Source organism: Brienomyrus brachyistius, unplaced genomic scaffold, assembly GCF_023856365.1.
Source record: "Brienomyrus brachyistius isolate T26 unplaced genomic scaffold, BBRACH_0.4 scaffold52, whole genome shotgun sequence".
Classification (NCBI taxonomy): domain Eukaryota; kingdom Metazoa; phylum Chordata; class Actinopteri; order Osteoglossiformes; family Mormyridae; genus Brienomyrus; species Brienomyrus brachyistius.
The window spans coordinates 1,918,658-1,936,881 of NW_026042327.1; the positions used below are offsets into that span (position 1 = coordinate 1,918,658).

The 18,224-nt window shown below is 43.6% G+C and overlaps 1 protein-coding gene across 3 annotated transcripts in view; it reads right to left on the reverse strand.

Annotated features, from left to right (window-relative positions):
- The window catches only part of LOC125723828 (NACHT, LRR and PYD domains-containing protein 12-like), a 189,832-nt gene extending 172,017 nt beyond the window's left edge, over positions 1-17,815 (reverse strand). Inside the window, exons 1-2 of one of the 3 annotated variants that reach the window (XM_049000643.1) lie at positions 17,682-17,815; positions 16,966-17,121 (exon numbers count right to left, since the gene is read on the reverse strand). In XM_049000643.1, the coding sequence (XP_048856600.1) occupies positions 16,966-17,121; positions 17,682-17,738 (213 nt within the window). In that variant the 5' untranslated portion in view covers positions 17,739-17,815. Of the gene's footprint in view, positions 1-15,956; positions 16,258-16,965; positions 17,122-17,681 lie in introns of those variants that run through there. The other 2 variants (XM_049000642.1, XM_049000645.1) reach the window with 2 other exon arrangements.
- Positions 17,816-18,224: the final 409 nt, after the last annotated feature.

Consider the following 18,224-nt stretch of genomic DNA (forward strand, 5'->3'; position numbering starts at 1 on the left):
CTTGTCAATCATTGACAAATCTCTCTAGTTTGTTCTTCCAGATGATATATTTTGTTGGCTTTTCCATTGTCTTATTTGGTTGAGCAGAATACTTCCATCCCCTCATCTTCTTTCCTTTCTTATTTAAAAAGTGACTTACTTTATTTATAATACATTAAGTTTTGAAATTGTATCATAAAACAATTAAATTATGATTTACCAGGCAATCTTCAAGAAGCTCCTCCCCAAGGTACATGATGATGTTACAGATAACAGCTTCACGTCTGATCTCAAGTCTTTGGTTCTGTGAACAATTTATGATGTCAACACTAAACAACTATTTACATACAATGAACAGTCAATTGAGAGCAGACATGTGCAAAGAGCAGTGATTTCTGCATGTGAAAAGCTAAAGTTACAGAGTGTAAGGGCTTGTGCTATGCATGTGGACATACTGCATATAAAGCATGAATCTTTGCGCTCTATAGCTTCTCTGCCCCTGCACCTCATCTTTTCAAACATGGCTCTTGCTCCATGTGTGTTTGAGAGAGAGACAACAGATTCTTCTCTGTTCATAAAAATATAAACAGCCAAATTTTGAACAAACTTACCTGGCTCAGTTTGTCCAGGATGGGCCTCAGCTTGGTACCCATGACACCTCCCTTGGCCTTCATTAGGGCAGTAAGTTTTGGTGTGTAGTGCTCAAGTTTAAACATGAACCTCTCCTCCAGGGAAACTGTTGTTATTCTTCTAAATTCCTCCTTTACCTGAATTGACAAAAGATTCAAAAGTACAAAATTAAGAACCAGGTCAAATACACACTCATCACTTTCTCTCTCACACACACTCACTCGCTCTCACACACTTGCAGTCTCTCTCTCACACACACATTAGGAACCAGGCCAAATAGTCTGATGCGAAGTAAAGGAAGGGTAAATTCTGCATAAAGGTGCACATATGATGCTCAAAAGAGTAATTTGGTCTACAGTTGTAACTGGGAAACAAGTACATTTCCAGTATATATTATATAACGGTAGTTCATAATATCCATCCATCCATTTTCCAAACCGCTTATCCTACTGGGTCGCGGGGGGTTCCGGAGCCTATCCCGGAAGCAATGGGCACAAGGCAGGGAACAACCCAGGATGGGGGGCCAGCCCATCGCAGGGCACACTCACACACCATTCACGCACACATGCACACCTACGAGCAATTTTAGCAACTCCAATTAGCCTCAGCATGTTTTTGGACTATGGGGGGAAACCGGAGTACCCAGAGGAAACCCCACGACGACATGGGAAGAACATGCAAACTCCACACACATGTGACCCAGGCGGAGACTCGAACCCGGGTCCCAGAGGTGTAAGGCAACAGTGCTAACCACTGCACCACCATGCCACCCCTAGTTCATAATATATCATTCTAAAATTGTAACTGGCCTACACAACTTTAAGGATTTAAAAATGTATTTACCTCAGCTTCACAAAAAAAGCAGGCCATCTCTCTTTGCAGTCATCGGCTCCTGGACTATCACTCACAACCTCAAGCCTTCGATAGGAGAATGTTTTGGCCATTTTTTGTTGAATCACCCTACGGTTGTTCTTTACCTCGTTAAGAAGCTCCTGTCTCTCCATTTCCAATGTGTCATTAGTTTCACCACTTGGATGTGGTGGAAGATCGTTAACCCTGCGAAAGTTGAATATACATTAGTACTGTAGTCACAATCTTTAAAAACACAATGAACAGTTTCATACTTTTTCAGATAAGCTCCAAGATGTTCAAAATATTGCGCCTCTGTGTGAAAACTACACGAATTACATACATGACATGAAAAGGAAACAATCTGCCCTGTCTGTTCAGTCTGTGTATGATCTCTAGACAAATGGGTGCAAAGTGCACCCCAACTTTTAAATGAACAAGGACAGTCTGTGTACAAACAGGGTAGTGCCCGCCCTGACCAGCATGTAAATGTTCCAATGTATAATGCCTTAATAGCTCTAAACACTTTGATGTCCTAAAATTGCTATTTTTGTGCTTTTCCCTGATGACACGTGCCTAGAAACCTGTCCTCTCTAGACCTGTCCTGTCCAATGAGTAGGGCCACCATGTAAATGAAAATGAATTTGTGATATTAAAACCACAAAACATTTAACCACAATTATATGCTATGTTATGCAGTTAAGAATAAGGAAACACATAAGCGATACAATATTCTGCAAATCTACATATAGATTCATACGTACCTAAATGAAGCTAATGTTGAACGTTGGACAAATCAAATTACACACCACTGGCTTATCCTGCAGCCTATCCTGGCTTGACACAATAACAACCCGCTGCTGTGCTGTTCTGGTTCCTGTTGATAAAACCATATGCTTTATTTTAATAACGTTTATTAAAAAAAAAACACTTATTGAGTAATAAAAGTGACTGATTTGACTTGCATTAGGGGCTTTCCATTTGGTTGACTGCTCAATTAAGTTAAATGTAATATCAAAAGCAGCAAAATAAAGTAAATACTGAGTAGAATATTGTATACTGTAAATAGTTGTGCTTTAGGTGGCATATTAGGTTAGCAAAATTAATTTTACTTAGACATTTCATTTAAACCCATCAATAGTTGTTTTATACTGCTGTAGGAACATGGTGGACTTTGTGTAACAGGACTCGCTCGTTATGAGGATATGAAAGGCTCATTCTAAACTTAAAAAAGACACACGATTCTTAATTCCAAGTTATTGTACAGTACGGTATATTCTAATTATGAAATTTAGATTCGTTTTCTGATAAATCCTCTTAAATTCCACACGCTGGATATTTAAAGAAAATTATTTTCATGACGCCATTCATAACAGCAGGATGGACTGCACTGCTATCTTTACACTACGACGTGGTTTTAAAACGTTGACTTTATGCATAGGTTATGTCCAACTGTTAGACCTACTCGCTGCACCGATTGGTTTTAACAAAAGCATGAACGGCCGCACTGTGTTTAATAGTTGGCATACACCAGCCTAGCAATTACGGTATGTTTAGCAGCACATATTAAAACCATCACGAGCTAAATTACCGGACTATCAAAATGCACACGGGCACAATTATCATTCTAAAATAAACGGTAATAACTTAAGCAGGGGATAGTCCAGGCACGCTGCTTCTTCCAACAGGTTCGAACGCCAAACTTCAGATTTGTGATGAAAACGCGGGTATCTAAAACGCATACTGCGTATGAATCCACGCATGCGTATTTGGATGTCAAAAGTGCGCATATGCCAATTCAAATGCGGTATTAATTTTTAAATTACAATTTACTTAGTATTTCTGTGTTTATTTACAGTGACAATTAAATAAGTAAACAGTACGAAAAAATATATAGTAAAGCTAATTATTTGCATACAGTCCACTTACTAAGTGAATAAAATGTGTAAATATTCAAAATTTTACTTCAGAAATTCTAGATCCCACTGAATCTTAATTTTACAATGTAGAAGTTAAACAGTTAATTTAATAAATTTTACTACACCAGAAAGTTCTTTTTTTCAGTGTGTGTTATCCTAGCCAAATAGGAATTTAGGATTGGTTTTGTTCATGTCTATTAATCTGGAGAGATACACAGACCGAGCAGTCACTAGTGCTTGTCTGTACTTAGAGAGGCTCCTTCCAGGTAGATCTGAAAACTTCTAGTTTAGTTGAGCCCCATTTGCGCTCTAGCTTGCGTGAAGCCTGTTTAAGTTACATGTATGATCAGAGCACCAGGGGACAGGTTTCTTATCTCTATGCTTTATCTTCTTCAGTGGAGCTACAAGATCTAGGTGCTGCGAAGCGATTTCTCCATGTGCACAGTTACCCGTTCAAGTTCATTTTCACACGGGGCTTCAGATGTAAGGCTGAAGGACTGTGGAAGTTGTTCCATAAATGTTGTTGTAGTTAGTGCGGTAATGGAACGTCTAATTCTATACTTTGGAGTGGTGGTCAACGGGAGACTATACTGGATTTCAAATGTTAACAGGTAATGATCTGAGAGCAGAGGATTCTGAGGTATAATAGATATGTGATCCACCAGGACACCATGGCTAAGAATCAAACCCAGGGTGTGGTTACAGACATGAGTAGCCCGACTACATTCTGACAAACACCTACAGAGTCTAGGATAGCAGAAAACGTTGTTGTTAAAGAATCACTATCTTTCTCCATATGAATGTTAAAATCACCCACAATAACGGCTTTGTTAGTACTGACCACCAGGTTTGTTAAAAAAATCAGCAAATTCCTTAAGAAAATCACTGTACGGCCCAGGCGGTCTATGCAAAATAACCATGGTGATTTGGGGTGACGAACTAGAAAGAGATGAGCCAGCAAGGCTAAGAACAAGAGTTTCAAATGTGCTGAAACTCACACCACATTTCTCAGACACTCCTAAGTTGGACTGAAAAATTGCAGCAACACCACTACCTTTGCGATTTGGTCGCGGGTTATGCTTATAACTGTATTCCGCTGGAGTAGATTCATTTAGTGCTATGAATTCATCTGGTTTAAGCCAGGTCTCAGTAAGGCACAGGGCACCAAGACTAAAATCAGTAATTATTTCATTTATTAATAGTGCTTTAGGAGCCAGTTGCCATGCCTAGCTCGTACGATCCTCGTGTGTGCCACGCCCCCTGATTATCCACAAATGCTTCCCGGATCTAGCCCAGCTGTGGCTGATTATTTTCGCCCAGTCCTGTCTATTTCAGTCCGTGTCTTGCCTTAGTTCTTGGTCCGTCATTGATGTTCGTCGATGTTCTGTTCTGCTCGTAGCCTAATTCCCCGAATAAACCCCGTTTACCCCGACTTACGGCTACCTGCTTCCTCCTTGCCTGTCTGCCTGTCCGTGCGATCACCCGTTTACCCAGCGATCGTGACACCAGTGATCTTATATTCTGAAGTCCAACTGTTTTCTAGTAATGGATTCATCCATCCATCCATTTTCCAAACCGCTTATCCTATTGGGTCGCGGGGGGTCCGGAGCCTATCCCGGAATCAATGGGCACGAGGCAGGGAACAACCCAGGATGGGGGGCCAGCCCATCGCAGGGCACACTCACACACCATTCACTCACACATGCACACCTATGGGCAATTCAGCAACTCCAATTAGCCTCAGCATGTTTTTGGACTGTGGGGGGAAACCGGAGTACCCGGAGGAAACCCCACGACGACACGGGGAGAACATGCAAACTCCGCACACATGTGACCCAGGCGGAGACTCGAACCCGGGTCCCAGAGGTGTGAGGCGACAGTGCTAACCACTGCACCACCATGCCGCCCCCCGTAATGGATTCATTGTGATTTTTATTACGTTATTATGGCACACTCTACGGTGGAATAATCTTCCATGATTAAAGACACAGGGAACAGACACCAATAAAATGAACCCTAGGTGACGACTCTAAGCGACTTGCAGGCGGTCGGTTATGCCGGGTTGCCTGACGCCTGGACTTGGCTCTGGCTAGTCAGCGATCTGCCTGGAGACTATGAGCTATGCTTTTGGACAGGAGATCGGCACCAGCCCGAGAGGGGTGAATACCGTCCCTCTTCAAAAGCCCAGGCAAACCCCAGAACATCCGCCAGTTGTCTATATAACCTACACCATGTATCGGGCACCATTCCGACAGCCAGCGATGTAGCGACGATAATCTGCTGTACATTTCATCGCCACGCCTAGCAGGGATGGGGCCAGAGTGCATTACTGACACACACATCTTCTTCGGAAGGCTGCACACATCTTTAAAATTTGCCTTAGTGATCTCCGATTGCCTCAATCGGACATCATTAGTGCCGACGTGGATAACAATCTGAGAGTATTTACTTTTACTTTTAGCCAGGACTTTTAACTTTGCCGAGATGTCGGTCGCTCTGGCACCAGGGAGACAATTTACTATGGTCGCTGGAGTCGCTACTCTCATGTTTCTTAGAATAGAATCACCAATTACTAGAGCACTTTCAACAGGCGTCTCAGCGGGAGTTTCACTGAGTGGGGAGAACCTGTTAGAAACGCGAATAGGCGAATGGCACCGGTGTGAGTTCGGTTTGGATTTACGGCTGTGCCGCCGGGTCGTCACCCACTTGCCTTGCAGCGAAGGCCCTGTTGCCAGAGCAGGGGGAGACTGACCAGCTATCGCAGACATATCCGGAGCCGCTAACACTGAATCGATAAAACTCTCATTCTCCTGGATGTTATGTAACGTCCGGATACGTCCCTCTAACACTACAATCTTCTCCGTCAGCCTAGCGACTAACTGACACTTCTCACATGTACAGTATAAGTCCCGCTAATGACTGGAGAAGAATAGCTAAACATATTGCACTCAGAACACAGAATAGGAGACACGTCTTTGTACTTACAGTAAATGGGAAAACTGAGGCTCTAAGGCTTGAAGCACCTTCTTGATTGAACGGAGACGGATCAGGGAGAATAGGGAGACGGAGACGGGGGTGTCTCGGGGACAGACAGTGCCTCCCGGTAAGGGCACTCACCGATTAAAAGAACTAAAGATAAGAGAGCTGTTTGTGCAGTGTCCAGTGGGCCCAGTGTGTGTGTGATGTGAGAGAAATCCCTAAAGGAAGGGTCACGTGTGGATATTCCCTCAGAGATAAGCGCCTTGAAGGAGGGGAAAGTTGACCCTGAGGGCTTGATATACTGTTGCGAGGCGTAGAGGCCTTGAAGGTTTAATAAGTGATGTAAAGGTACTGCCCTGAGAGAGGGCCAGTGTTTGTGCTGCAGGTTCTTTAATTAGTGTGAGTCAGAGACATCGCCCTAAGAGAGGGGGGTCTCCCTGATCTGATAAAGTAAAGGTTGGGTTGCCCTAAGGGAGGGGCCTGTGTGTTTTAAGTTGTGGGGGAAAAGTGCTGTTATGTCATGATGCAAAGATATTGTTAAGTTGCAAAGGAATTGTTTTAAGCAAAGGTTATGTCGTGTTGCAATTAAAAATATTGGTAAAGTAATAAGGCCAGAGAGAGCCTAAGCATTAGAAGTTGTGGGGATTTTAAAGGTCTGCTGGATCAGACTGGTTTTGTTATGTAGAAGAGGGGAAAATGGTCATATACTGTATGCAATTTTGGGTTGAACCAGAGGAAAAGCACATATATTTTTGACGGATAAGTTGAGTGTTAAGGTGCATAAAGCAGAAATAAGTACCCCAGAGGTAAAAACACTAAAATTAAAAAGGGATCAATCTAGCAGGGGAACTGGATAGAGCATTTGTGCATTTCTATAGAAAATCATTTATAGTAGTGGAAGTGCGGGTAGGTGAGTTTAGAATTTTGACAAATCATAAAATAATGTTTTTGAATAAAATGTGATTAGAAGATTCTATGGACAATAGAGACTAAGTTTAGAGATAAAGGGTATTAAAGCACATCTTTGTGAGAGAACAACAGGTCACAGACAAGGGGTTTTGTGACTTTCCATGGAATTAGGGAATTAACAGAGAAAGTGTGAGGAGGCTCGTGTGCACGGTGGACAGACAAACGCAAATCAGGCTGATAAAAAAGAGAGAAGGGAAGTTTTTGAGGATCTAGCACAAGGGAAGCTTTGGTATATGTGTGCCCGTAGATAATTGGGTGCAACGTTAGGAGTAAGTAGAAAATAATATAGAGTCAGTGACACTTTAAGGTGAAGTAGGTTCAGTCAGGGAGAGAATTCTTATTAAGGAAAAGAAAGGAAAACAATAGAACACGGGTTGGCTGTGAGGAAATTTGCTAATTTTTATATCAGACAGGAAAACAGCCCAAGTGACAGTAGAGTGGAGGAAAACAGTAAAATGAAGGGCCCAGTAAAGGCAGCAGACACACCAGTACAGCAGCTGGGGAGGGAGCACCCCCTGCTTAAAACAAAGATAGAAAAGATGTCTAAAAAGTGGGAGAATAGAACAAAGGCTCTGGTAACTAAGTGGCCTAAAGGGGGCACATGGGATGTAGCAGTGTGTGAGGAGATGGAGACTCTGATAAAGTATCATAAGGCTAATAAGAACACAGAAAGGCGTAAAAAGAAAAGGCGTAAGGAACTGGAAGTTTTGAGGTTGTTTAAAGTAAAGGGAGAGACCTGGAGAAGGGACCAGAAAGCAATGAGAAAGGCAGTAAGTGAGAAAGAAGAAATGAGGCAGGAGGAAATGTGGCCACCGTCTTATCAAAGTCAGTACCCGTTAGTGGAAGTCCCACCTCCTTCATACAAGGGTCAGTTTCCAGTAATAGAGGGGAAGGTAGAATTCAAAGGTGAGGTGACACAGACGGAGGAAGCAGGAAGGGAGCAGAAAGGAGCGGCAGGTTGTTTAGATGGATACAGGGAAGTGAGTGCATTGCTGCGGCAGGCTGTGGAGGAAGGACTGCGAGGGAGTGAGCTAATAACAGAAGGTCAGGTATGTGGATCTGAGAAAAAGGGAAGTGCTAAAAAGGTGGGGTACGGAGTAAGTGGTAGTGATGCAGAAGGGCTGATGCACCTGCTGGACACCCCTAACCCTCCATCTAAAGGATGGAGTCAGTTTCAGGAGAAGGAGACAGAAACAGAAAGTGAGGAAGGAGTAGAGGATAGAGTAGTGAGAAGCAGGAGGGCTGTAAGGCCCCCCACCAGGTACACTCCGATGCTTCCGTTAATGGTGAAAGGAGCACAGACACAGTATGTGCCGTGGGCAGGACAGGATCTGGAGGGCCTGCTTCTCAGACTCCCAGCTCTGGCAGAAGGGGCTGGAAAGTGTATAAAAGCATTTGAGGAGGAAACTATGGGTCGGCTCCTGGCGATAGGTGACATAAAGGCAGTTATGACTCACGCTTTGGGGGTGGACGCAATGGAGAGACTGCTGCGAAGCAGTGGCCTGGCAGCGGCGACAGGGACTCCTTTGAATGATGCATGTCCCTTTGACAGTTACCGTGCTAACCTCTGGCACCAGCTGCGATTAATGTTTCCTCCACGGCTGAGTGTGACTGAAATGAAGGTGGAGCCCATAAAGGAGGGGGAGAGCCCAGCTGCCTATCTGCAAGCTCAAGAAAAGCGGTGGCGCACTGAGACAGAGCAGGACCTGCAGAATCCGGCATTCAGAGGTCTGTACCGGAGGGCACTGCAGGACACGCTCCCTAAGTTCAGCCTTTGTGTTCCCTATATATTGATTTACTCATGACTACTAGTCTCGATACCCAGATAGGTTATGTTTGTGTGTCCTTAGACAATCTTAGTGTTCAGCTACCCCTGCATACATGCTCTCATGATTATCCCAGAGGAATCTTGAAACTTAAATAATGTAACCAGGTATCTTAGTGTGGCTCCTAACTATCAGAGGTTCTTTCTTTCTTTGTTTAACAACCCCCCCTTTTCCACATTCCTCTGTGGCCCTCATCTGATCTTTGTGGTCCATTAGCACGTCTTTGTCCTCTACTGTTCTGCAGTAAAAGACTGAATTAATGTGTATATTATCGATTCTGGAGAGTATATAATTAGGATAAGCCACACCAACCAAAATATGTTGTTCCCAGATGTGCAATTTAAATTGGTATTACCACAAACTAACGGCCACATCTATCTAAGGGTAAGATGTACTGTTTAAATGTGAATATGTAATGTAATGTCTGTACGAATGATCCAAAGTAGCAACCTCTGTTGATGTATATGGATGGGATTTATTAACATTCATAATATCAGAAATTATTAATTAATTAATACAGATTGTATGAGGTGTGACCCGCCAGACTGGTATGGCATGTTTGCTGACAAACTGATGGAAAATCACTCCTGATTCCAAATATGCTCAGTGGTTGCCATGAAACTGTATGTATCAAAGGTTACACCAGTTTAATGAAAATCATCGGTAACGTGGTACCAGTCTAGTCATAAATCCCAAAATGACTGCCAGACACCCCTCCGAAAGCCTGCCAAATACTGTACATGATCAGCCATTGCTTCAGGTGTTGAAATCCTGTTCATCCCTATTTATAAACTTTAGATCATAAAACATGGCACCTCAGGACAGAGCAGGGAGAAGAAGAGAGAGGAGCAGAGGAGAACATCAGCCCCGCAGAGGGAGGAGAAGAGAAGCCCCGGGAGAAGAGCAGCCCATGAGAAGCCCTCCTGAAGCCTGCCGGTGAAGGCCTGCTACCCAACAGAGAACTGCAACCAAGACAGAGCCTTTCACCTTAAAGCTTCACAAGGAGAGAGAATCCAAGGGGCTCCACTCCAACAACCGCTCCAAACGCCGCGTCTTCTTGGGTGCTACCATTCCCTCAGCTCATCACCTCTGCGACCTACTGCCAAGACCCCCTCCACTCTGCAAACAAGTAAACCAGCTTCCTTTCATTCTAACAACCTAAGCGGTTCTGTTAGCCTGCTTTATGACTTTAGGGTCATGTTTCCACAAACTGTGCTTGCTTTGCAGAACAGTATTTCCCTTTTAAGGTTACTCATTTAAATCTGGTCACTGCATTTTCATGTTACACTCTGTTTGGTTCTATTCCGTTATTTTGTGTTTGTTGTTTGTGTTAAGTGTAATGTCTGTCTTATGTTAGTTGTAGTGTTAGCATGTCTTTTACACAACTTCAGCCTCCATTCATTGAGTGCTCACAATAGTCCCTACCTATGTGCGATTTGGCTACTAAGCTCTGAAACCTAAAACTCGCCGGAAATATCATGAGACTCTCTCTCATCGGCCATGAGGGGAGCTTCCGCTACCGATCATTTACATTACCTGGTGAGGCAGCTCGCTGGACGAGCCTACTAACCCAGGTTTCTAAGCGATACTGGTAACTAGTGAATCCCTTGTAAGTCTCACATTAACCCACTCATGGGGATTCGCAATTGAGTTTGTAGGAACCAACCATTCGGCATAACAATTAGTTAATAAACATCATTAAATAATAATTCATTAAAATGTAATTAATTTCCAAACATATTGGTGTCACACCCAGCTCGTACGATCCTCATGTGTGCCACGCCCCCCTGATTATCCACGTGTGCTTCCCTGATCGTACCCAGCTGTGTCTGATTATTTTCAACCAGTTCTGTCTTTTTAAGTCCATGTCTTGCCTGAGTTCTTTGTCTATCATTGATGTTAGTCATCATCAGATGTTTCCCAGTCCCCGTAACCCAAATAAATCCCTGTTTTCCCTGCTTTTGCCTGATCGCCTGCTTCTCTGCCCGTCGCCCTGTCTGTGCACCTTATCCGCTATCGCCGATCACAACAATTGGTGGAGATATTAAAACTTACCTTAGCTAAATATTCCTACAATGGTGTCCCACAGGGATCAGTGCTGGGCCCACTACTGTACACTGTATATATTGGTCACATTATCAGAAATCATGGTGTTGGGTTTCATTGTTTTGCTGATGATACAAAGTTATATATATCTGTTAAACCGGATGATGCATCACAGCTCTCGGTTAGAAGACTGTCGACTAGATATCCGGTGCTGGATGGCAAATAATTTCTTTGTGTTAAACACAGAAAAACAGACAGAAAAAGACTGTTAACTGGTCTGAAAGCGGCTCGAAATAAGTTTGACAACCTCAACCTTGGTGGTCACTGTGGTCAGAGATCTTGGTCTTCTTTTTGATTCAGATCTATGTTTCGATGCTCACATAAAAAGCATCACTAAAGCTGTGTTCTATCATGTACGGAACCTAGCCAAGCTTCGGAAGATGCTCTCCTTTCATGAAGCGGAAACACTAACACCTTTATAACTTCCAGGCTGGATACTGTAATGCCTTCCTTTCTGGGTGCCCATCTGGATCCTTACATAAACTTCAGCTGGAACAAAATGCAGCAGCCAGAGTTCTTACAAACACTAAAAAATGTGATTATATTAGCCCTGTTCTATGCTCCCTTCACTGGCTTCCAGTTAAGTCTCGGATTAACTACAAAATACTGCTATTGACTTATCAAACATTGAATGGCCTTAAACCAGAATACGTTAGTAATCTGCTCGCCTTATACAACCCTCCTCGCTTTCTTCGATCTCAAGGAGCAGGATATCTGTTAGTACCCAGGGTAGAAAGAGCTACGGCAGGCTGCAGAGCTTTCTCTTATAGAGCTCTTTAGCTGTGGAATGGTCTTCCAGCGGATGTGCGGGATTCAGGCTGACTCTCAATATTCAAGTCTATACTAAAAACACTCCTGTTTAGTTGAGCTTATAGGGACTCTAGTTCTAGCTCTAGCTAACTGCTCACTCCCAGTCAGACCTATAGTGTGAGGTGTAGAGCTGGGTGGGGATCGGTGCCATTGGCTTTGGATAAACTGAACTGTCAGTCTGTCACTTTAGCTTCACACCCCCTTGTGGAATTGGAGTGCTGACATTCAGGGACTCCCCATGTCTGTGTTCCCACCTGCCTCTCCCTCCTGCTTATGCTGCCATAGCCATATCTGCCAGAGCTTACATACTGCACTCACCTAACTGTTTGCACTGCCTCTAGTCTCCCCTACTTTGGCTAACTGCACATTTTATTTCTCCTACTCACCCTGGGCTGTGCTGCCTGGAGACCCCAAATTATCAAGATGTCCTGCCTATCTTGCTGCCTGCGACGTCTCCACTACCTGTTAGTACTTCCGGCCTGCTCACCCTTCTGCCTGTGACATCTTCCCTGTTTACCCTGCTGCTGTACTACTGTTCATCCTGCCATCTGAAGCAGCTCCAGCACTTGCCTGTCATCACCTCCCTGCCCCCCACTTTGTGACTGAAATGTTAAGATTGGAATAATGTGAATTAGGACTTTGCCATCTTGATCATTTGACTTCCTCTGCTGCCCCCTGGAGGATGGGCTCCCCCTTTCAGTCTGGTTAGGGTTAGGGCTTCCTCTGCTGCCCCCTGGAGGATGGGCTCCCCCTTTGAGTCTGGTTAGGGTTAGGGCTTCCTCTGCTGCCCCCTGGAGGATGGGCTCCCCCTTTCAATCTGGTTAGGGTTAGGGCTTCCTCTGCTGCCCCCTGGAGGATGGACTCCCCCTTTGAGTCTGGTTAGGGTTAGGGCTTCCTCTGCTGCCCCCTGGAGGATGGGCTCCCCCTTTCAATCTGGTTAGGGTTAGGGCTTCCTCTGCTGCCCCCTGGAGGATGGACTCCCCCTTTGAGTCTGGTTAGGGTTAGGGCTTCCTCTGCTGCCCCCTGGAGGATGGGCTCCCCCTTTCAGTCTGGTTAGGGTTAGGGCTTCCTCTGCTGCCCCCTGGAGGATGGACTCCCCCTTTGAGTCTGGTTAGGGTTAGGGCTTCCTCTGCTGCCCCCTGGAGGATGGGCTCCCCCTTTCAGTCTGGTTAGGGTTAGGGCTTCCTCTGCTGCCCCCTGGAGGATGGACTCCCCCTTTGAGTCTGGTTAGGGTTAGGGCTTCCTCTACTGCCCCCTGGAGGATGGGCTCCCCCTTTCAGTCTGGTTAGGGTTAGGGCTTCCTCTGCTGCCCCCTGGAGGATGGGCTCCCCCTTTCAGTCTGGTTAGGGTTAGGGCTTCCTCTGCTGCCCCCTGGAGGATGGGCTCCCCCTTTGAGTCTGGCTATGGTTAGGGCTTCCTCTGCTGCCCCCTGGAGGATGGGCTCCCCCTTTGACTATGGTCCCTCCGAAGGATTCTTCCTTCTAGGGAGTTTTTCCTTGCCACTGTCCCCTCTGACTTGCTCACTGGGGGCTTTGGGCAGGGATGCTGTAAAGTGCTTTGTGATGATGTAATGTTGTGCAAACACGCTATACAAATAAAACTGAACTGAACTGAAATTGCATTCAGTGTATGGTGGGGGGGGGACTCAAGATGAGATCTGAACCAGCAACCTTCCGCTCATGGACACAGAATCCGAACCCAAAGAGTCACGCACCACACCCAGTATTTACAGAAACGCTTCCTACAGCATCCAGAACTGAAACGAATATGAGTGGTTTTCCCACTATTAATGAAAACTGGACCATTCTGAATGATGCTATATCTTTGGTTATTTGTTACACAAAGGAAGGTCGTGGAAATCTTGTCTTTTTTGTTTTTACTGCATCACTATCTTCAGTTAATATAAACTAGATGAAAAGAAACCTTGTTGATAAAAGAGAGGAAATAAATTACATATATACATATTCATTTTATATTTTAAACAATGTCTTAAACTATGTCTGCCGGACAAGATGTGTCGTCACATCCTCAGCCAGGTGCAGCTGAGGCCAGCAGAGGGCGCCAGTGAGCAGCCAGAGACAGCAGTCATACGGAAGCTCCCAGCTCTGGGCTCCATCACATGAACACGCTTGCTGACAATAACACTCACATTCCACTTATACACCCTGTGGATAAAGAGCCCTCACTGTTTCTATAGCAGGTTAGGATGCTGTGCCTGTGGTCAGAAGGCAGACTGGATGGGAATGGAAACGTAGTAACAAACAAAAAGTGACATCACTACCTTCAGTCATTATAAAGTCTGTGGTCAAGATTAGCTACTGCTATACAAACAGCTATAGCTGTGATTATCAAAATAAAACCCACTTATTAATCCATGAGGAGAAATATATAATATATATTACACATTTCAAACAATATTCATGTATTACTGCCAGACCAGACATGATTTCCCATCCCCACGTCACTTACAGAGCCATCCTGGAGTTCTTGACCACAGGCAGCAGCCTGCAGTGCTCTTCATCTGACCTGATGTATTTCTTCTGATCAAACACATCCACCTCCTCATCTGACATCAGCATTACAAAGGCCAGAGCTGAGTACTGTGCTTGTGAGAGGTCATCTGCTGAAATGTTTCCTGAATTCAGGTATCTTTGTACTGACTTTACTAGAGAATTGTCACCCAGTTCAGTCAGACAGTGGAACAAGTTGATGGTCCTTTCTGGAGATAAATTATCCTGTATTTTCTCCTTGATGTATTGGGCTGTTTCCTTAATGGTATGTGAGCTTATTCTAGTTGGCCCCAGTAGCCTTTGTAACAGAGTCTTACTGGAGTCTGTTGAGAGGCCCAGGAAGAAGCGGAGGTAGAGGTCCAAGTGTCCATTCTTGCTCTCTAATGCCTGATCCACTGCAGTCTTCAGCAGGTCAGCTGATAAGTTTGACAGAAACACATATAAAGCAGCGAGATACTCCTGGATGCTCAGATGCACAAAGCAGTACACCTTCTCCTGGTACAACCCATACTCCTCTTTAAAGACTTCTGTGCACACTCCAGAGTAAACTGAAGTTTCTGTGACATCAATGCCATTCTCTGTCAGATCTTGCTCATAAAATATGAGATTGCCTTTCTCAAGGTTGTCAACAGCCAGTTTACCAAGTTTTGAAAGGAACTCCTTGCTGTATTCCTTAAGCTTAGTTTCATGGTTTTTCATATACTTGTCATTTTTTAAACTTGTCTGAAAGATCAGGAAGTGTGTGTACATTTCAGTCAGAGTCCTTGGAATTTCTCCCCTGTCAGTCTCACTAAAAAACCTCTTAAGCACAGTGGCTGAAATCCAGCAGAACACAGGTATGTGGCACATGATGAAGAGGCTCCTTGATGATTTCACGTGTGTGATAATCCTGCTGGCCAGGCTCTGGTCATTAAATCTCTTGAAGAAATACTCCTCCTTCTGGGCATCACTGAACCCTCGTATCTCTGTCACCTGGTGGACACACTTAGCAGGTATCTGATTGGCTGCTGCTGGCCGGGAGGTTATCCAGAGGAGAGCAGATGGGAGCAGATTCCCCTTAATGAGGTTAGTCAACAGCACATCCAGTGATGTTTTCTTTGTTACATCAAACCAGCTCTCATTGTTCTGAAAATCCAGAGGAAGGCGACACTCATCCAGGCCATCAAAGATGAACAAGATTTTGTACCTAAACAGCTCAGTGGACTGAAATGATTTCAGTTCTGGGACAAAGCGGTGAAGCAGTTTAATCAGACTGTATTCACCCTTAATCAAATTCAGGTCCCGGAAAGGAAGAGCAAATATGGAGTGAACATCCTGGTTTGCTTTTCCTTCTGCCCAGTCGAGAATAAATTTCTGCACAGAGACTGTTTTCCCGATACCTGCCACCCCTTTAGTGAGTACAGTTCTGATAGGTGTCTCACGCCCACATAAGGGTTTAAATATATCATTGCACTTGACTGTAGTATCTTCTGTTCGCATTTTCTTGGATGCTGTTTCAATCTGTCTCACTTCATGTTCATCATTGACTGCTCCAGTCCCACCTTCAGTTATGTAGAGTTCCGTGTAATTCTCACTGAGAAGTGTTGGCTGTCCTTCCTTAGCTTTCCCTTCAAATACACACTCAAATTTCTTCTTAAGTTTACCTTTGATTTCCTGTAGCATGAGCTGTCCTGAAAAGAAATGATAGGAAAATGCACTAATTCTCATCGTGATCCTGACCAGTATGAGAGGAAGAATATTTTCCAAAAACACACTTTTTTACATATCCATACTTTACATAATTTATACATATCCAGATATTTCCCTGTGACTGTGAATGTGAAACTGAAAAGTTTTATCATGCGTATTTTACTGGAACACCGCATACAGGACCGTGAATAAGCCTTAGGCAGCCATAGGAAATGTTTAAAGCCATTTATCTGGGTAGTAAGTGTATATCTGCTCAGAACCAAAAACACACAAAACCCCTTTTCATTTCCCAAACCTCTCATCAGAGGCACCACAGCCAGTCCATGTATTTGTTAAATTTCACCACCTGCTCACTTCATGAATTAATTACATTAGTTTAAAAATGAGATATTGATCAGCCACATGAGGTGTGTTAGTGGTCAAGTAAAAAAATATGTGAATATACTGCACGATTTCTGCAAATATTAGGGTGATTTTGGGAGAGGTTCTGAAATGGCAAACACACTTTGACATACATATTATAGTAGTTCTACACCAACATGAAGACCATTTAAACATCCTTTTCTCTGCCTGCCTAAGGCTTTTGCACAATATTGTACATGTACATAATGTTATAAAGCTCTTATTCTTCTACAGCATGTCAGCAAGATCATCTTGCTTCATGGTCCTCAGGATGTACAGTGTGATCTTCAGAGCTACCTCTCTACCACAGGTCTTCTGCATCTGACCATCACTGTCCAGGTCATTGTCCTCCTCCAGCTGAGGCTCAGAGCATTCTGGGTAATTCTGATCTAGGTACCTCACAAACGTCTTCAGCTCGTCCTTTAGGAACTTCATGGCTTTTTCCTCTAGTGACTAAAATAAACAGTCAGAGTTAATTATTGCTACTTACACCAAACCTTTTCAGAGTTTCACTTGTGAATCATAGATTAAAACATATTTCCTTTAACATGATGAATTTCTTATTATACAGCTGTATAAAATATAAACTAATTCACATAACAGCCAAGAAAATATTGTGGCGTTGGTAAGCCAAGCGCCATCTGGTCGATTTGCACATATCCCAACATGCCCTGCCTGCAAGGTGTAAATAGCCCTTGTGTTGTTGTTGTTATTATCAGTTATGTTCTTTATTGTTGCGCGTGCGGTTGCCCGTATCTTGAGTGTATCCTGTCTGATCCTCATGTGTAATTAGCTTTCATAAGTCTCCCATCGTGTGTTTATCTTAGAGTTCAGTATCTAACAACCCTGTGTTTCATATACTGTATGTAATCAGTTTGGTGCTCGTTGGGTGCCTGATGTAGATCTTTTCAGGGCTGCTAAATAAAAGAGCTTTAAATCTATCTATATTCTCAGTGTGGTATTATGGCTGGAATCAACAGATACCACAATATATATCAGCAATAAATACAAACCTTCAACATGGATGATAAACCCGATTTATCATGTAGATCTGAACTGCATTCTTCCATTTGGTCTCTGTGAATTAGGCAGAAACATTAAGACCTCAATTCATCTACACAAATGTAACAGAAAGACTGAAAAGTTCCCCATTAAAACTGCTGTTACTGCAAATAAAGAATTACATTGTGGTATATTACAACACCAATTCCAAAAAGTTGGGACATTGTGAAAATTGTAAATAAAAACAGAATGCAATGATATGGAAATCTCATAAACCCATATTTTATTCATGACAAAGCATAGAAAACATATCAAATGTTTTTGAAAAACATTTTGTTATTTCATGAAAAATATTGGCTGATTTTTAATTTCATGACAGTAGCATGTCTCAAAAACGTTGAAATGGAGGCAATAGGAGGCTGGAAAAGTTAGTGGTACAAAAACCCAACAGCTGGAGGAAAAATTTGCAAATAATTATGTCAATTGGCAACAGGTGAGTAACATGACTGGGTATAAAAAGAGCATCTTAGAGTTGCAGTGTCTCTCTGAAGTAA